At 50.2% G+C, this 20,952-nt stretch overlaps 1 protein-coding gene across 1 annotated transcript in view; it reads left to right on the top strand.

Annotated features, from left to right (window-relative positions):
* CASZ1 (castor zinc finger 1) overlaps positions 1-20,952 on the top strand; it is a 135,145-nt gene that overhangs the window by 82,943 nt on the left and 31,250 nt on the right. The window contains exons 4-9 of the mRNA XM_061561218.1: positions 6,487-6,585; positions 7,913-8,036; positions 10,369-10,567; positions 14,473-15,736; positions 17,919-17,987; positions 20,810-20,900. Of these exons, the coding sequence (XP_061417202.1) occupies positions 6,506-6,585; positions 7,913-8,036; positions 10,369-10,567; positions 14,473-15,736; positions 17,919-17,987; positions 20,810-20,900 (1,827 nt within the window). The 5' untranslated portion in view covers positions 6,487-6,505. The remainder of the gene's footprint in view (positions 1-6,486; positions 6,586-7,912; positions 8,037-10,368; positions 10,568-14,472; positions 15,737-17,918; positions 17,988-20,809; positions 20,901-20,952) is intronic.

Below are 20,952 nucleotides of genomic sequence, written 5' to 3' on the forward strand. Positions count from 1 at the left end.
CAACACTGCACCATAGACTCAACACTGCACCATAGACTCAACACTGCCCAAAGACTCAACACTGCCCATAGACTCAACACTGCACCATAGACTCAACACTACCCATAGACTCAACACTGCCCAAAGACTCAACACTGTGCCTTAGATTACCACGTACATACGTACAACAAACCAAAAAAATAAATAAGAGGAACTTAAGGCCCAGCATCAGCCCAGCTACCATCTAGGATCGACCATCGTACAGCGTACTCCAAGGATCGAGTTCGCGCTGGAGCCTAGCCCTTGACTTTGTTTAAAGAGCCAGGCTTGAGAGAGAGTGAGAGAGAGAGAGAGTGAGAAAGGGTGTCTGCAGCCTCTGGTGCGTTGTTCACTTGTTGTTTGGCACGATGTCCCACCGCACAGAGCTTCTGCGGCTTGCCGAACAACACGCCAGGCCCATAGCAAGATGGGCCTGGCTTCCATTCCTAACTCGGGTGCCATTCCCTGTGGAGGTCGTTGTATGTGGGAGCAACGGTGGCGAGATGTTAACTCCCTCGCCTGGGATACAGGCTATCGTGGGTTCGATCCTGACCCTGATGCCTGCTGTATATTTGGAGTTTGCATGTCTTTCTTTCTCCCCGTGCTCGTCTGGATTTTTCTCCGGATCCTCAGGTTTTCCCCTCCACATTTAGAAACATGTATTGAGAGTATTTGGCTGCTATAAATTCCCACGTGATAAGCCATGTGGCTTAGGTCGCTTCTGAGAAAGAGTTACATAGCTCAGTGGGCCTTACCTGGCTAAAAAAATTGTTTGGATTAAAAGTTTAAATTGTCCATACCGACTGCCACAGCAGCATTGCTGCGTCGCAACCACAACATTGTCTTTTTAGTTTCAATAGTTCCCCCCTGGTATTAGCCAAATCTCCCGATGAGTATTTACCAGCAAATTACTAAATTACTACAGCAGCAACATTGACCACCCCCCCACCCACCCCGAACTACTGCAAAAAACCTGGCAGGACCCTCCTGAAAGAGGCTTTGATATTCAGCGAGGCATTCCTGGGTAAACAAACGGAGTCATAATAATAGTAATGCATTCACAATAGAAGATTATTATTAATCCGTTTTTCGCGGTTGCGGTTTAAAGCTTTCCGATGCGTTTTCGGGTTGTACCGTGTGTTGCGTCCACGCAACATCCGACGTTCCGCTGCACATGCCCGGAGCAGCATCTCAAGGAAGCTAACACAACAACACGTGATGGGCACGTTGTGGCGGGGGGCTAGCTTGCAGACAACTCCTCGAGAGGAGTTAGACCCTGGATGATCTCGCACACCACAATATATTTGAGAGCTGCTACTCCTGCGCCCCCTACATTCCAACATGGACTCTGAGGTCGGCGGATTAGACCTCCTCTTGCATCGCCAGACCGAAGCTCAGGTCCCATGGGCGATGGCAGCCTTTGCTTCCGTGGCACCCAGACTGTGGAACTCTCTGGCCGAAGACTGTCGGGGGAGTCCGGTTCGGTTGGGATCTTCACGTCACCGTCTTAAAAAAACACATTTCCCTTTCAAAAGGAATTTCCTATTTTAACTTAATTTGCCGTTTTAAATTCTTACCCCCCCCCCTACTGTTATTGATGTAAAACGCCCCCAGAATTTAGGATGAAAAAAACGCTACATAAGCCGTAACAATAGCAATTATTTAAGCGTGCCATTGGACAGCTAACGAGCAACAGCGACTACGGGCTGATAACGGCGTCGGAGAGACAGCCAGTACGCCGCAGCAGCGTTAGACCTCCGCACTCGGCGTCCGCCAGGATGTGTAAAGTCATTACGGCAATCATCCAGAGTGTTCCTATGTCCCCGCAGGTACGAAGGGTGGCAGAGGAGGGGGGGCCCACACGTGGTTAAACGAAGGCCGCGAGGTCGGGGATGAAGGGTGCCGTGCGCCGACGGATGGGTGGACGGAGGGGTTGGGTGGACGGCAGGGGGAGGGGAGGGGTGATGCGCAGCTTAATAAATAATACCCCCCACGTCAGCGTCATTCCAGGGCGTTTTAGCGAAAAATATTGATTTTGGTGAAAGCGGGCGGCTTTTATCGGAAATTACCGCGCGGGCATGCGGCACACACCGAGATCGCGCGCACGCACACACGCACACGCACGCACATTAAAATATATATACATGCAGCGCACACACCTAATGCTCTGACGCACACATATGTACGTGCATTAATGTGTGCATGCACGCGTACACGTGCATACACATAAAGACGCGCACACACAATAAGTGATACACCCATATACACCACTAATACTCGTACACACGCTGAACACATTAATATAGCTCTACATGCAGTACACGTATCTGAATACACACATATATACACATGCTTATACATACACACAAACAACTAATATACACATGCCTAATACACTCACGTATAATATACATACTTCATACACATACCAAGCACACAGACAAATACAAAGATCTCCCGTATGTATAGCCTTTAACAGACTGTTGGGTCAAGTGCTGTTAGTGAGCACCTATGAAGGCTGGAATTAACTTGGGTCGCCGGGTTCTTAGTGCCGTGTGCTAACCACTGCACTACCGTTCCCCACACACACCTAATAAAGTACACGTAATACATACGCACGCCAAATACACGAATACAAAGACACCTGCATGGACAGCTACATGCTTTGGCTGTACACGAGGCCGTCCAAGTCCCGTGTGCCCTCCCTTCGTGCCTGAATGCCACATGGGAACAGAGGTGGAATAAGGTCCATTCTGTGTGCACTCGGCATTGGCGCCACGGTGGCTAGGAGATGTTAACTACCTCGGCTGGTATACAGGAGGTCGTGGGTTCGATCCCGACCCTGACGCCTGCTGTGTATTTGTAATTTGCGTGTCTCTCTCCCTGTTGACGTGTGGATTTGTTTTATCTGGGTCCTTCGGTTTTCCCCTCCACATTTATAATCAACGTGCGTTTAGAGTAATTTGGCGGCTATACATTTCCACGCGATAAGCCACTTCGTTGAGCTATCATTTGTTGCCAGGTCGCTTCTGAAAAAGAGCTATATAGCTCAGTGGGCCGTACCTGGCAAAAATAAATAGAACAAATTAGCCATGCATTGCAATGGCGATTCTGGCCACTTGGAATCTGATTTGCCACCGTGAACTTGGCAATGCTTAGCTAGCTAAGCTAAGCATTGGATGGGCTAGGTTCGCATCACAAAATAACAAGTAAACATGTGACGTTGGTCCAACCACATGCTGACGTTGGTCCAACGTTCACATGTTGACTGCGAGTAGAATCACATTCCATTGCGTGAATCCTTCCCAAGCAGAATACACGTCAGAAACCCATTCACACGAATGGAGAATTGAACCTGGGAATCATCCAATGGAAAAAAAAATCACGATTTGTGCAGGAATATGAAATCGTTCGGCATCACACGCACGTAACCAAACATTCACGCTCACCTAATGCCACTTCACGCATTCACATCCACGCAACCAACGTACACACATGCACATTCAAAACACGCACACTCATAAACACACTTATACCCATAATAATAATAACGGAATAATTGTCAGCCCTTAGTCAATTGACTTGCGAATTATAACCTCACTCTCGTGTCAGTAATAAGTGTTGTTAAACGATACTTCACCGCCATGGTTAATGTGGGTTTGTGAAATAGGGGGGGTTTGGGGGAGAGGGAGGGAGCACCGGTTTAGATAGCTGTGGCCAGGAATCGAACTCGGGTCGCAGTGCAGACCAATGCCACCGCCCCCCCCCCCACCCTATATTCCTGTATACAGACACAGAGAACACCCATAAAGACAAAGACAGAGATCGCCTGTGTATCCTTAATAGACTGTAGGGGCAAATGCTGTTCGCGAGCAACTATGAAATGCTGGTACGGCACACCAAGGGGTGGGTTACCAGCACCACGCCCGGCCGCCTTTGTCTCCCCAGTGGTGATGTTTACACACCGCTCGAGATACTCATTTGAGGTTGAGTCGACCTAGCGGAGGCCCAGGACCGCTCAGATAATCGTCACTGGTGTTGGCCTTTATCAGGAATCGAACTCGGGTCGGCGGGTTCGTAGCGCAACACACAGTTTCACGCACACACACATTAACAATTTGACATACACTCTCGTTTAGTTTAACACGTAGTAGACTTTTGCGACCAATATCATCCATAATACAGTTTTTTTTGGGTTAGATCGCGTAAATATGTGTCGTTAAACCCACCACCACCGGACACAGCCAGTAGTAATGTTTGTCACGTAAACAGAACATGGCGATTCGTTACTAGTACAGCACACCGGTGTGTTGGAGAGAAACTCCACAACATTTAGGACGTGTCGCCAGTTATTACAACCGGCATCATCAGGCAGCAGACAGATTTGTGGATTTGTGTAAACTCTCGTTTACACTTGCACAAGTGCTGTTAGCAAGCACGCATTAAGGTCAGTGCCAGTGCGTGAGGTGGCGGCGTAACCAGGACCATACACGGCCATCTTTGTATCCCCAGTGCGGATGTTCACCCGTACACCACATCGCGTAGCCATTTGAAGGCCAAGTCGAACCCAATCGAGGCCCCGAGACGAGATCAGATAGCGCTCGCCAAACCGGCGTCCGTGAACGGACCACTCTCAGGTTCACGGACAACTGTGCGAAAGAACTTCAACATGCGGACATACAACGGGGCTTGGAATCGAACTAAAGGTCGCCAAGGTCAGAGCACAGCGACGGCGCATGAACCGCCGCTGCGCCGCCACTCCCCAGCCCGCCGTGACACGCAGACGCCCCGAACACGGTTGCTCACTCGCTCGCACGTCTCTCTTCTCCTCGGGGGGGTGAGGGTTGGGGTTACTTTGACATGGGTGAGAAACAACAATTAAAGCATTACCAGACACCCGCGCTCGCTCTCCCCGCGCGCTCCCTCCCCCCTCGCCATCCTCGCTCGCGCTCCCAATCGATGTCCCATAATGAAATTTTTGAGAATGAGCTTAGTTTCCATGGAAACCTGGGCAAAGTGAGGTCATTTATTGCGGCGTGGACTCATTTATTCATTACGCCCGCGCACATCGCTGACACACACACACACACCATGACACTGACACACGCCACACACACGCTGACACGCACACACAAGACACTGACACACACACACACACCTTGACACACACCCTGAAACTGACATTTACATGCATCCATACTCTTGACACACACCCTGGTAAAAATGTCAAAGACCGAGGTGCCTTGTGTAGCCTGCACGGGCTGTTGGGGCAAGTGCTGTTAGCGAGCACCTATGAAGGCCGGCATGGCGCACGAGGGGGTGGGTGGCCAGCACCACGCCCAGCTGCCTTTATCTCCCAAGTGGCGATGTTCACACATAGTACCAGGTACTTATTTAAGGGCGAGTCGACCTTGGGGCAGCCCAGGACAGGTTCAGATATTCGGAACTATGATTGGTTGTGAGCAGAAATGACGGGGTCACTGTGTTTGTAGAGCAGCACGCTAACCACTATGCCACCGCTTCCCCTGCCCGACACACCCTGATACACTGACATACACACATTTACTGTAACACTGTCTGACACACATCTGACACGCATCCTCACACATGCTGCGACACATGCCTTGACACAGCATGAAATATACGCACACCATGACACCGAATCTGACTACCTGACACACTGACTCAGATCCTGATAACCATACACCATAACACTCACACACACGTTGACACATCAACACACCCACACAGACCAGCCTCCTTTGCTTTCCAAGTTGAGTTTATCTCGGTTACACTGAGGAACTCGCAGACCCTGGAAAGAGCTGGGAAAGGTTAATTTAGTTCCATTCGTGGGTTTAAACCTTCCTTTTTTTCTCTACCGATGACCAACTGCCTCTAGCTACAAAACAAATATGCCCGCTGTTTCCGTTCAGCGTCTTAACATGTGGTCACATTCACAACACATTTTATTATTGTAATTGTATTGCATTGCCTGCACCTTGCCCACCTCTCGTATGCTTCCTGTCGCTAAGCTTTCACCACTACACGCACTCCACCTGGGTCTTTATACTGCGGTTGGCACCTGTCCAGATTTACCCAGGATTGAGGTATCAGTCCCAGGAAATCTGGAGGTCTTCCCAGGGGTATTGAATGCCCCATTTTTTTGGGCATTTGTGTAATAATCCACCACTCAATTTAGGTTTCCCCTATTTTGGTATCACGCGACATTCTTCTACTTTCCCATGTTATGCTCATATTTTTCGTACCTCAAGGGTGACACAACCCTGGTCTTTGCCCCTATGAACCCTTGTCATTGAAACTTTACCACTTTACCCAACAGTGCTTGGATCTGTCCCCTGGTGCCCTCTCAACCTCCGAAGCTTCGCAACTCCCACGCTGTGCAATGGAGTGAATCTAGCCTGGCACGAGCACTTTTTTTGACACTGCTGTGTGCGTGTGTGCGTGCAGGAAGGGAGAGAGTGCGTTCATGATGGCCTCTCGCAGAAAGGGAGGCCTGAAACTCAATGCCATCTGCGCCAAGCTTCACGCCCGGCCCGGCCACACACAGTGAGTGTCATTTAGCCCTTGGAATTGGCCTTGACGAAATTAAACTTGAAGTGGTGTTTATTGTACCAATAGAGTCCTTTAAATGAGACAGACATTTTAATCATGCTGGGATTCGAACTCGGTACAGAACGATTCGCACAATTCTAAATATTGCATAAGTCAAGACTCAGTCATGAACTCCGATTCGATAAGGGAGTCGATTTTCAGAGGAAAAAAACAAAATTTGACTAAAATATAGTCTGATATAGGCCACTAGCATAAGTACCCGGCGTTGCCCAGGTGAAAAATATATTTCTTAGTAACCTTACATATATACACAGATGGGCTGCTACCCCTGCCCCCCCCCCCCCCCCCCCCCAGCCACGATCTCCTCGGCCGCTGTGCAGTAGTATGTACGGCCTATAGTGTGGTGGGGTGTCGAGGCCTAGTACCGTGCAGAGCCTCCGGCCTCGCCTAAATTGCCCACCCGGCTGAGGCTGGGTACGGGTGCCATTCCCCCCCTCCCCCCCCCGCGCTACAATAATACTGTCTAATCGCTATAATTTAATTATCTACCGACCCTATAATAGTAATTGCACACATTGGGGTGGTGGGGGAGTGAAGAGGACGTGAAACTTTGATGAATTTACCTCAGAGTCGTGTGGTGGGTGTCGAGGCCTAGTACCGTGCAGAGCCTCCGGCCTCGCCTAAATTGGCGGCTGAGGCTGGGTACGGGTGCCGTTCCCCCCCCCCCCCCGCGCTACAATAATACTGTCTAATCGCTATAATTTTATAATCTACCGACCCTATAATAGTAATTGCACACATTGTAGTGGGGGGGGGAGTGAAGAGGACGTGAAACTTTGATGAATTTAATGCGTGCGCCTATTTTTAACGGGAATTAAAAATGGCATCCACCCCGCGGCGAATGCGTCGCTACCCGTTGCCAGGGGCAACCGCCGGACCAATCGTGTCTCGCAAATCCCTGACATTTCGTCCAATGAAACTGCGTATGGTCCGATACACAGACACACACACAGACAGACAGACAGATTTGCGATTTTATATATATAGATTATGATGAGCCTTCAGAGCTATCTGCAGCATATCCACAGGTCCTCTTTTTTCCAGGCAAATTCCTTTTTTTTAGGTAGTCATTCCTATTTGGGTAATGTGAGATATTGTTCTTCCTATGACATCCCTTGCTCTTTGTACCTCAGATATTGGTACCTTCGTCACCTGACAGTAGCAGTGATCGATAGTTTGAGCAAAACTTTTGAATGAAAGTGGTGAATGTTTGTTATTTTTTTGTTAATGTCATTTCACACATTTCTGTCTCTTTGCCAAGGACCCAAACCTCGTCACAGTCTGCGAGCGAAGATGATGATGGCGACGAAAACAAAATGGCCACTGGAAACAAGATGGCGGAGGGGAGTGGGGACGAGGGAGATGGAAAGATGGCAGATGTGGAGGTACGGTGGATGGGTGTTAACCGGGTGTCTGACTCAAATTCCTTCATGCAATAATTCTCTTTGCAGTTGATGAGAGTGGAGTGAAATCTATTGAATTTTTGTGTTGCGCTTTTATTGGGGGTTTGTTAGTATGCCATCGTATATCAACAACAAATAAATGCCATTGCTATCAATGGTGATAGAGCCTTCGGCAGCAGCAGCCAAGGCGCCTCCATGTCTGTGGAATCACGCTCTTACCCAGAACATTAGGAACTCTCAGTTTAGTTTTTTAGGTCCCATCTGAAAACATGTTTTCACTTGCGTATCCATCTGTGTAGACTATGTGCCTTTCACATTGTGTTTATTATTTTTCTTTTCATTTGTTTAGGGTTTTATCTGTTAAGTATTTCATTCTGCTTTAGTCATTAAGGGTTTGTTAAGGGTTGGGATATTTTATGTAAAGTGCTGTGAGGCCTTGTGTGAATGGCGCTGGATAAAATAGAGGTTTAGTTATTGTGCCTTCGCTGATGGACACGCACTCCACTTTGTGGTTTTCATACTTTTCGATAAGCGTTTCACAGTTCCGTTGGCATGTTCGACAGTTCATGCTATGCCGCAATAATTTCCTCTTGTCCAGGTAAAAGCCTTGCTGAGTTTCAGGACTCCTTTTATGAGTAGGGTCCGGGGGTCGTGACGTTTTGTCCAAATCCGCAGTTGTTTTGCACGGTGGTGGGGAGACAGCCAGAGAATACCCCACACGCACACTCAGTCAAAGGAACAACACTCTCCAATCCTTACGTATATAAGTCAGCTACCTATTTGCTGCATTGATGCCTGCTGTCCACTTTTCTTTTGCATATGGCAATATGTTTAGGAGCTAAATGCCAATGTCGAGATCTACTGGCCAGGGGAGGGCTTCAGAAGACAGTTTGTGTCATCTTGCTTTTCCTCCTCCATTGAAGGAGCAGCGGCTTCTGGCTAACCATTGAACAAAGACGATCACTTCATCGCGCACTTCCAGATGCGCTTCTGCGGCCGTCTGGAATGCTCTTCCTTCTGATATTAGGAAGCCACTGGAATTATGCACTTTTATATCTAAATTGCAAACTCATTTCTTTAGAACTGCTTATTGCCTCCAATTTTTTGTCCTTCCCCTGCACACCTCCGATTAACACGGTTGGCTATGTATGGTACGAAAGAGGTTCAACATACAGACTACAGTGATTCACTATGTGGTCCATAGTTTGGGTTGCTTGGCCACAATTGCACTGCTGTGGTTTGAGTGTTTAATTTTCCACTCGTATGAGGGAGATGTGCGCATCAGGCCTGTTGATGTTCTGATCCAGTTGATGGTTACACCAATGCCCACTGTACGGTATCTGTGCAAGAGAGAGTTTGAAAGCAAGCAGTTACCTCGATCTGTGTAATCCACCACCCTGACCTCTAAAGCTTGGTTCGCCAGCGTTGTACCACCACTGCCAGAGCCGTCACTGCCGCCCATTACCCAGCGTTCCTTCTGGTGCCACCCCAGTATATGAACCCGTGCCACCCGCTTACTGTACTCAGTGCCACGTTAAGTTTTAAGGGGGACTCGGGGCTTTATTATAGTTTTGAGGGGGCCACTCTTTGTATGTTAAATTATTTCCCAAGAGTGATTTCCCACCACCCATACCTGATGCCAAACATTGTTATTCACCCTGGTTATATGAGCTCTAACTTTAAAATGTGATGATATACGAATTGTAAAGCTAAATCAAAGTTAAAAAGAAGAAAGCTTTTAATTGCGGAAAATAACCGGTCAAAATACACACTGTAATGCAATGGCTTTGATTACCAAATTATCACGGTTACCACAGTGGTACGGCAAGATTACCACAGTGCTGCGATTTAGCTCATCAACCATCGCAAAGCAAACTCAGAAGTCTCCGCGTGACCCGGCCTCGGCTGCGGGCATAGCACCGCCTCGTAGCCACGCAGTTGCGTGTCTTACAGTGCACAGCTGATGATGATGTTCATCAGGTTTCTAAAACGTATTTTTAAGAATGTTTTCAAAAGTAATTTGTCCGAACTAACTTTTCGAACTTGTAATGTAGTTGATTTAATATCGATTATGTTCCTGCACCGTTTATTAATATGTTTTTCTTCCTGCAACGCTATTGCTTTGCCCGGGTTTCTATTCACATCGTTAACCATGGCTTTTCCGATCGTGGTGGTGACCCCAGGCCGCCACCCTTGCGAGTGAGACCTCCATCCTCGCCACTCGAGGTCTCGTCCCTGGTGAAACAAAACAAACGATCATCGCGCGGTTCGCCACTCGCCACTCACACCCCCCTTGCCCCGTTGCCCCCGTCAGTGTGCCGAGCGGCGCCGGGAGCTCATCGAGCGCTGGGCCAACGGGGAGCTGGGCCTGGGCGACTCGGGGGGCGGGCAGCAGGGCCCACGCACTGGCGTCGCCGATGAAGAGGACGCCGACGACGCGGACGGTGACGATGCTTCCCACTCCCCGAGGGCGGCCGAGGAAAGGCCTCTCCTGGAAGTGCAGGCCCCAGCCGGTGAGAGAGTTGTGATCGTGCTTGTTCCACGGCGTCAAGTCCCAAATGTCTCCCCCGCTCAAACGAGTGTGGGACAGACTCGGGAGTAATAATAATAATCAGAATCTTTAATCAGAATCTGTATTTAGACTGGAGGAGCTATGAGGCTCTTTTGCACAGATGCTCTAAATGGCAGGAGGGTGCTGCTCATTGAAAAGTTTGTCCATTGCCATTGATAATGCTAATAATTCCGTTTGGTTGGTATATTCGCGGCGATCTCAAGGCTATCATGAAGCTGCTATGTTCACAGATAAATATAGTCTGCCTGTGCAGCCTGATGATGCTCTGTGGTTTCTACCCAATTAAGTAATTTTCGAGTATTTTATTTTACATTTGAACCTTATGGTGGGACCCCGGGTCCCGAATAAACGTCAGTCAATATCGTAATTAATTAATTAATTTTGTTGTCATGTCGTCCAAGCGCAGCGAGAACGAATGCGCAGAAGAAACAAAACTTTTAAACTTTGATTAGCACATCGTGTAGAGCTCGTCGAGAGGAATAGATTGCCATATCATTCACCTTCAACAGACATAAAATGATGTCGCAACGCAGTTTATGCGAGAGCCGGGGGCTTAAGGGACCCCGGGGTCCCGCCATGAGGTTCATTTGACAAATTGGAGTCACACCAGTATTAACCAGGGCGGCCATTTGTTTCAAACCACAAACCTCTGCAATGATCGGCGAACGCACCACTACCCGGCCACATCACCCCCTTTAGTGAGTCAGTGGCATGTGGGCAGAAGCCCCATGCATACCAAGAGAAGTAGCGCTCAAAACTCTGCACACATAGATTCAAGAAACCATTGCTGTCCTTTCATTGACTGGCCACTTTGCGGACGAAGCCTGAAACACCCGGTGCTCCGAGTCATTCTCCCATCCAAGTACGAATCAGGCTCCAGCCTCTGTTTAGCTTCCAAGATCTGACAAGTTCGGACTCATTCACGGTTATTTGGCCAGATGACTCATCACTCCTGTTGAGTAAGATGTGAATATACCACATTCGTTTGGCAGGGGCCACAATTGCTACGAGGCAACGGTTCACTTATGGAGGGACTGGTCCCTGCCATAGGAGTTTGCAATTTCCACCAGTGGAGATGGATGTTGCTCCATTGCTCGTTTGAGTGTGGAGAGACGTTTCTATTGACCATAGTCGTAATAGCTGCAGAGTGTAAGAAGTCTGTCTTTATGCTTACTGAGGTGTGGCACAGCGATCGTTTATATTGGTGACCCTCAGCCGGTGGTGGAAATTCCACATTCCTGTGAGGGGGAGTCTATCTCTCTTCACAGGACTGCCGCGGTTAACATCCCTTAAAAGCATTTCAATGTTGGCTCGCGATCTTGAAACAGAAACATAGTGTCAAAATAATGGAAAAAAAGAATACCCTTTACCCTTTCTGGCAATAAAACAGGAGGTGTTAAGATGTTCAAACACCAAATAGACGCCTATTGCAAGGCATCAAGTCTGCATTAACCACACATGCTCGTGGCAAAACTTGCAAACGAACATGCTCTGATAATATTTGCATTGTCTTTGAAGCTGATTGGCCTACACCAGAGATAGCAGCCTTCTTTTGTATGGCCTTGTCTCACCACCAGTGTTAGACCAGAGAACTCCAAAAGTGTGAAATGTGCGAAGACACAAACTCTTCATCCACAATATCGTAGCATTGGCTGGAAATTCTAAAACAATTACATTTGGGGAAAAATACATTTACATGGCTACGGCAGATGCCTGCGCTTTTGGCTTTTCGTCATTTTCGATCGGCGATTTACATTTGTGACATTGAATTCGACCGCGATGTTAGAAAACGATAAAGGGGACGCGTGGGACGCGGACGCCCATTGCCATGCGAGGAGTGAAGCACCGTGCGCAAATATTGCCTGGGCAACAAAACTGAAAAAAACTCTGAACTCTTTTTAATTTACCATGGAAGGCCCACTTCGCTGTCCAGCTCTTTCTCAGAAGCGACCTGGCTATCCGAGAAGATAGCTCGATGAAGTGGCTTATCGTGTGGGAATTTATAGCAGCCAAATACTCTAAATGCGTGTTGTTGATTCGAAACATGGAGGGAAAAGACCTGAGGACCGAAGAAAAATCCACGTGACCACGGGGAAAGAGAACATGCAAGATCTAAATATACAGGCATCAGGGTTTGGATCTAACCCACGACCTCCTGTATACCAGGCGAGGTAGTTAACATCTCGCCACCATTGCATTCCACTTGCGGAGCTGGACGCCGCCGGGTTATGTCGCCTTTAAAAACTACGTACGGTGAGAAAGAGAAATGAAGAGGATTCGGGGAGGGTTGGGAGGAAGATGCTGGAGGGCAGAGAAAATATGGGAGTGGGGGATGCGATGGACAGATTAAAGCGGGGTGATTAATTGGACACGGGAAGATTAAATGGTGAAAAGTGAGCGCTGAAAGAAAGAGGACAAAAAAAATCTGTGGCGATGTTAAGGGCCAAATACGGCGATGCGGTCCAGGAAGGGACAGAAACGATGTGGACAAGGGAAGGACATGGGGTAACTAATGCTCCGGATGAAAGAGAGTGAAAGGGAAAGACATAGGGAGCGTTAAAAATGGGAGAGGGTAGATGAAGGAGGCAGGGAGAGAGAGAGAGAGAGAGATAGAAATGAAGAACGAGGGAGAGTCACAGACCGAAAGAGAGAGACATTGAGTGGAGTGAGAGCCTAAGAGAGAGAGAGCGAGAGATGGTCGTGGAGAGCGAAGGAGGGAGAGTTTTATTGTTATTATTTTTGGTCTCTACGGAATGGCTCTGAATTTACGACATAATATAATCTCACGGAATTAATTGCGTGTGCCAAAAAGTGTGTGCGTGCGCAGTGCGCGCGCGCGTGTGCGTGCGCACGGGCGCCGGCTCGATTTTTTTCTGTTGGAGCACGCATACACGTTGCATACGCACGCGCCTGTGCATGGGAGCACGCACGCGTGTGTACGCTTGCACGGACGGGCACATTTGAATGGCGTGCCGTCTACGAGCACGCACGAGCGTGCGTGCGTGAGTGTTGTACTACAGGTGGGGGAGTGGTGGTGTAGCTGTTAGCGCGCTGCGCTACGAACCCGGCTACCTGAGTTCGATTCCCACTCACGGCCAGTACCAGTGACGAATATCTGGACTGGTGTTGGCTCTCTTCTAGGTTGACTCAGCCTTAAAATAAGTACCTGGTGTAGTGTGTAATGCATCAACATTGGGGAGACAAAGGCGGCCAGGCGTGGTTCTAGACCACCAACCCTCTCGTGTTACATGCCGTCTTTCATATGTGCGCGCTAACAGCACTTGCCCTAATAGTCTGTTAATGGCTGTATAGGGGATCTGCGTCTTTGCAGCACTGCACGATGAATGTGAAAAGCTTCTGAGAGCGGAAATAGCACTCAAATGTTATTGTCTCACTTCCACAAGTGGTAGACTTGAGGTCTTTGGCCTAAGCAAAGGATGTGCCAAAACCTAAAGCTTGTGTGACAGAGAGTTTTATCAGTTCACAAATACGCTGTATATTTACCTGTGAATGTGAAAGAAATTAACAAACGTGTCATACAAACTTAAGACTGATGATGCACTTGGTTAGTATTTAAATGTGGACACAAGCCACGAAGCCACTGTAAAAAAATATCCTAAAAATAAGACTCAAAAGTGGCATCAGTGATGGTGGTGGTAATGTTGGTGATGATGTTGGTGGTGGTAATGATGATGGTGGTAGTGGCGATAATGAAGATGGTGGTGGTGATGCTAGTGGTGATGGTGATGGTGGTGGTAGTGGTAATGGTGATGCCAGTGTTGATGATTGTGGTGATGATAGTAGTGATTGAGGTGGTGATGGCGGTGATGGTGCCTGTGATTTCAGGAATGAGCGACCTCCTGGGCGCCCTGGGCCTCCTCGATCCGAGGACGCGATGCGAGCTGGAGCGAGCGGCCTCCGTCATCATGTCCTCCTCTTCCACCCCCTCCTCCCCCTCGCTGGTGATGACCACAACCACGGCCGTGGCAGCGAACCACCAGCACCACCACCACCAGCACCCCCACCACCACCTGCAGCCGTCGCAGCAGCAGCACCCACATGGCAACGGCAACCCCGCCCACGCTCGCGCGGCCTGCGCCAACGGCCCGCCGCAGGAGCCAGCGCCGGACTTCGGCAAGGCGTACGAGGAGGCGCAGCCGGCCTGCGACACAGCCGAGTTGTCCGACGCTGCCGCGAGGGCCGGGCAGCACGCGCTTCCTCACGCCCGCGCCTCCAAGTACGACTTCTTCATCCGAAAGCTGCGCGCCGGCGAGAGCATTGCCCCCCCGCAGGAGCACGAGCCGGCGCCGGGTACCGCCACGTCGCCATCCGCAGGCCCCGCCGGCGCCGCCACCACCAAGATCTCCGACGGGTTCGGCGTCGCCAAGTCCCACGCGCCGCAGCTCCTGAAGTTACCACGGGTGAGCCACGACGGCGCCGGCGGTGGCAGCTCGAGCAACGCCGCGGCGGCCACCTGCAATCACGTTGCCGCTGGGAGCAACGGCGGCACCAGCGGCGCCCAAACCAACCGGCGAGTCTCCAAGTACGACTTGGAGAACGTCAAGTACCTGCACCTGTTTCGGCCAGGAGAGGAGGGCTCGGGGGGACCCGGCTCACGGGGGGGCTCGACGCCACTCATGGCCGGGGGCGCCATCGCCTTCAAGACGGGCCGCGTGGGACGGCCCTCCAAGTACGACGTGAAGGGGGCCGACAAGATCTCGCAGATCCGCGCGCTCGCCAACGCCAACTCGGCCGCCATATTGCAGAATCACCACCCGCACCAGCACCAGCAGCAGCGGCAGGGACAGGGACAGGCGGCACCTCCCCTGTACAGCCCCGGAGCCAGCGGCAAGACCTGCATTGCTCTGTCGCATGGCAGGATGTTAAGCTTTTTCCCGAGCGACTTTGGGGTGAAGAGCGAGGTTGTGGTGAAGGGAGAGCAGCAGCATCAGCTGCTGACGGGTGGTGGTGGCGGCGGCGGCGGCGTCGTCGGTGGTGGTGGTGGCCACTTGGCGAGCGGCGGGCAGAGGGGAGGACTCGAAGCTGCGGCTGTGGCGGCTGCATTCCTGCGAGCAGAGTCCATCACGAGCGGCACGGTGTCTTCCGTCAAGTGAGTGTGTATTCGCGCTTGTCTGTGTGTACTCGCATCCGTGTCTGTGTGTGTGTGTGAGGTGCGGTAGTATTAGCGGTTACTGCGCTGTGCTACGAACCCGGCGACCAGAGTTCGATTGCCGCTCATGGTTAACACTAGTGGCGATTATCTGAACTGGTCCTGGGCCTCCACTACGTCGACTCAGCCTCAAATGAGTATCTGATGCGGTGTGTAAACATCGTCACTCGGGAGACAAAGACGGCCGGGCGTGTTGCTGGCAACCCACCCCCTGGAGTGCCGTGTCGGGCTTCATAAGTGCTACTCACAGCACTCGCTCCTACAGTCTGTGAAGGCTATATGGTGGATCTTTGTCTTTGTGTGTACAGGGAAGCAGTCGTGTAGTGATAAGTGTGCTGCACAATGAAACTGACGACCCTGGTTCACAGCTATTTTTGGTGACAGATATCTGAACCGGAACTGGGCCTCCCCTATGTCTACTCAGCCTTAAATGAGTTCCCGGTGCGGTGTGTAAGCCTCATCACCGAGAATGCAAAGGTTGTCCCGGCCACACCGCCCCCTCGTGTGCCGTGCCAGACTTAATCGGTGGTTCGCTGATAGCACTGACACCAACGGTAATGGCTACGGGCGGTGACCTTTCTCTCTGTGTATCGAAAATTGTGGTGGAATCGGTGACCTCGGCAGCATCCGGGTTTCAATTTTTGGTTGTGTGCATCGTCTACGGCTGTTGGTTTCGAATACTGGCCTGGACCACCCCATAGGTCAACTGAGCCGAAAATGTGTACCTGGTGTTCCATTTACTTGGAACGTTGGGGCTAACATTGGGTCAACGTTGGAATATTTGCTTGGGTGGCATGATTGTGAATGTTATCAGGGGAAATTTGGCTTTAATTGGGAAGCAATTTCTTAATGAAGAAACAAAAGTTTTTCTGCTGACTCCCAATTGCTTTGTTGTTAAGCACAAAAGAGCTTCGCTGTTTCGTTCGACGTTGAACTCTACGCATTCTCATCCAAACCGTTACGTGGTTTCCAAGTTGCGAGGTCACCCAACTCATCCGAAAGGGCTATAAACCACCGACAGTCGCACCGGCCAAATCTATAAATGACAGAGAAAGACCCATCAGAAGAGAACCCCGTAAAGTTGGAAAAGAGATGCTAAAACGGTGTTTATTCGCTTGCGCGTGTGCGCAATGGCCATGTGATTTTTTTTATTTGTTCACACAATTTTTGCATCTTGTTCAACAGTCGTTTGGCTTCCAACGAGAAGGCATTTGTCAACATTTATTTGCCAACAGGAACTGCCACAAAGGCTTGATTTACAATTCACAAGAAAAAATCTGCCATTTACATAGGGAATTGGAGAGCGGCCCATTGGCTGAGCTTTGGGTCACATGCTTTACTGCCGAACCGGGCCCGCGATGCACGGGTTCGAGCTCCTGCGTGCGCACAAAAATAAAGCAGAAACGCGGTCCCTTTAAAAAAAAAAGCATACATTTTGAATGTCCCTAAGGTAATTCCATTTTATAAATTAATTAAAATTTAAATTGGAGAGAAAAAATTATGTTATTGACTAAAACTGTGTGTGCCGTGTGTGCGATTGATTTAGTCTGACGTGTGATTGAATCGATTGCACTGGCCTGCCTTGACCCGAGACAAAATATGACCTCTCTCACTTTCCCTCCCTCGCTCTATCTCCTGCTATCTCCCCACGCTCTCTCTCCTATCTCCTTGTGCCCTCTACTGAAATGTATATCTTCTCATCCTCCTCCGCTCCTGCCATCCTCTCGCTGTCTTTGCGCCCCATTGAAACCGTTGTTCATCGACTCTCGTCCGATCGAGCATCTCTCCTTTCAATTATCCCAACATCTCCTCCTCTCTCTCCACCTCTCACCGACGTCCCTACTCCGTCTGTTTTTCCTCCTGTCCCTCTGTCGGTCTATCCATTGGTTTCTATCTATTCCTCTTCATCTGTCCCATCATTCTGTCTCGTCCCTTTCTCTTTCCTTATCTGCTACTTTCACTTTTTGTCAATTTTTCTCTCCGCTTGTCTCTTTTCGCTGTCCCGTCTCTCCACCTGTTTGTCGATCGGGCTGTCTTACAAATGTTCCTCCTTGCCGGCTCACAACACGTCTACCTCTGTCTGTGTGTTTGTGTGTGTGCGCGCGCATTGTCGTTTTGTCAGGAACGGCCTACCAGTGGAGAAAGTTCCAAACGGAGATGAATCAAACATCTACCAGAAATATATTACCAAGTGAGAGCACAAACGCACCCACACGCGCGCACACAACGCAAGAACACACATGCACAAGCACACACGCACACACCAAGTACACGCACACATGCATCCGCACATACATACACACACACACGCCCACACCCGCACATGCTTTATGGAGGAGTAATTTTTTCCATTTTAGCCATGAATATTTAATTTGAGCAATTAAACACAAACAGCCTTGTCTGCAAAAACAACCAGGCACACGTACACACACACACACAGTTACTTTTCACTGACACACAAAGACAAAGATCCCCCGTATAGCCTTAACAGGCTGTTGGGGGCAAGTGCTGTTAGCGAGCACCATTGAAGGCCGGCAGAGCACGTGAAGGGGTGGTTTTGGCCGGCACCGCGCTTGGCCACCTTTGTCTCCCCAGTGCTGATGTGTATACAATGCACCAGGTGCTCATTTCAGGCTGAGCCAACAAAGGGCAGGCCCAGGTCAAGTTCAAATATTCGCCATTGTTTTTGGTCGCGAGCAAAAGTCGAACTTGGGTCGCCGGGTGTGCTAACCACCACACCATCACTCCCCATACATCGACAGACACACGACAATAGTCGCCATGAAGTGGCGGTGGCGTCACAACAGCATTTGTAGCAGGCTAGGTGCACTTTGAGGCCCCAGGAAGTGCGGAAGGTTCGCTGACAGGAGTTCACGGGACAGACCTGGCTGCCATGGGTTGAATGAAGGAGACGACTGGCAAATGCACCACACGGACGCACGCTCACTTTTTTACATGCATTCGCACACCACACGCGCATGTACTAGAATCCCCCGCGTGCCTGTACATTTACTTGTGTGTGTGTGTTGGTTCATATGGGGAGTGGTGGCGCAGTGGTCAGGACACTCACCGTGACGTGGGTGTGATTTTCGGCCACGGCTAACATCAGTGGAAAGTGATGAGTACCGCTCGTTGGCCTCCGCTTGGTTGACTCTGCCTTACAAGAGTTCCTTGTATCGTGCGAGTATGTGTGTGTATTTGTGCCTGTGTGGGCATGTGTGTGCATGTGTAGTGACTGGGAATGTCACTGTGTGGTGCCGGACATGAGAGGCCACGGCGTATACTGTTGTGTGTACACCCCAGGACACGGGGTGTAGTACCAGCCCTAGTGGGGGCTTGGGTGAGCGCTGGTTAAGCACGGTGGTACCACGCACAGCGTGCGGTGCGAGCTCCCGTTGAGATAGCGAGAGAGTGTCAGCCAGCTAGGGTTACATTGGGGGAATGATGCTCTGGCTGACCTGGGGACACGTGACCGGATGATACTGGAGGGGGGCCACCGGTGGAGGGGGACAATGGGTGGTCACATGGTCCAAGAAGAACTCTTGAGAACTTTCAGGCAAGGGCGAGAGAGATCGAGAAGGTGGGCGGGGCGAGAGGCGGAGCTAGCCCCAGCCCGATATAAGGGGGGCCTTGTGAGGGGCACGGGGTTCTTATTGTTGGGGAGGCAGGAGATCCACGTCAAGCTTGAAGAAGCCTTCAGCCACGCGGTCCGGGACCCAGCTTGTGGTCCGGACCGGGATAGCGGAACCGTGTCTAGTTCCGCCGTAGCGTGGTTAGTTGGGTGGTCACCACCCGAGAGTATGTTGTGTTAATAGCATGGAGTTATGTTGTGCAAATAGTTTACTCACGGCCAACACCAGTGACGATTATCTGAACTGGTCCTGGGCTTCCCCTAGGTCGACTCAGCCTCAAATGAGTACCTGGTGCAGTGTGTAAAAATCAGCACTGGGGAGACAAGGGCGGCCGGGCGTGGTGCTGACCACCCACCCCCTCGTGTGCCGTGCTGGCCTTCATAGGTGCTTGTTAGCAGCACTTGCCCCTACAGTTTGTTAAGGCTATGCGGGGGATTTTTTCTTTGTACGTATTTGTGTGCACCTGTGTGCACGTGTGTGTGCATGCACGTGTGTGTGCATGCACGCGTACACTTTGTGGCCTCAAAGTGCACCTATTTTGGCAAATCACCGCCACTTATTTGTGAATGGCAGCTGTTGTTGTATATGCATATATATATGCATGTGCGCCTGTGTACATGCGCCTGTAGGCGTGTTTGTAGATGTGCGCCTGTGTACGTGGGTGTATGTATGCGCGTGGGTGCATGGGTGTATGGATATGTGTGGGTGTATGCGAGTGTGTGTGCATGTGGTGTGTGCTTGTGTGTGCACTAGTGGGTGTGTACGCGTGTGCGTGTGCTTGTGCACACGCGTGTGCTATTGACATGCACATGTTCCCGTCTGACCTTGCCGGTGTCATGTGTCCGTTCGCGCGTTTATTTCGCCACAAAAAATGTTGCCATCGTCTCTAATTTCACCGTATCGTTCATTTACAGAAAAAAATATCCCATTTTTTTTAATTGTTTTTTTTCTCTCTCTCTCTTATATTGTATTCCACCTGCCACCCCATCCTCCTTGTCTGGCCTCCCTCTCCACCATTCCCCACCAAACCCTCCGTCCCATCCCTCCCTGTCATTTAATCTCTTTTTCTCCCCTCCATCTCTCTCCTGCAATGTTTATCTCTCCACGTCTTTCTCTCTCTCTCACCGCTCTCCCTTTGCTCCGTCTCCTCCATGGCGGTTCTCTTGCATGATCACCGTTCCTCTCTGTCACTTTTACTCACTCCATTCCTGTCCATGTCCCGTCTTTGCCAAAGTAATTTTTGTGCACTATGTGTTTCTGTGCCTAGCACTCTCTCTCTCTCTATGCCTCTCTGCGTTTCACTGTGTCTCTCGGCCCCTCGGTGTCTCACTCTGTCTTTAACTCTGTGTCTCCCTGTCCATCCCGTGCCCCCCCCCCCCAGGTTCGGGAGCACTCAGCAGTGCGGCCATGCCCATTGCGCCTACCAGTACAAGGAGCATTATCACTGCATCGACCCCGAGTGCAACTACCAAGTACTGCTCCTCACTCACACTCGCGCTCACACTCGTTATCACAAAACACTAG

Source organism: Lethenteron reissneri, chromosome 27, assembly GCF_015708825.2.
Source record: "Lethenteron reissneri isolate LAM-NWPU_2019-01 chromosome 27, ASM1570882v1, whole genome shotgun sequence".
In the NCBI taxonomy this organism is placed as follows: Eukaryota; Metazoa; Chordata; class Hyperoartia; order Petromyzontiformes; family Petromyzontidae; genus Lethenteron; species Lethenteron reissneri.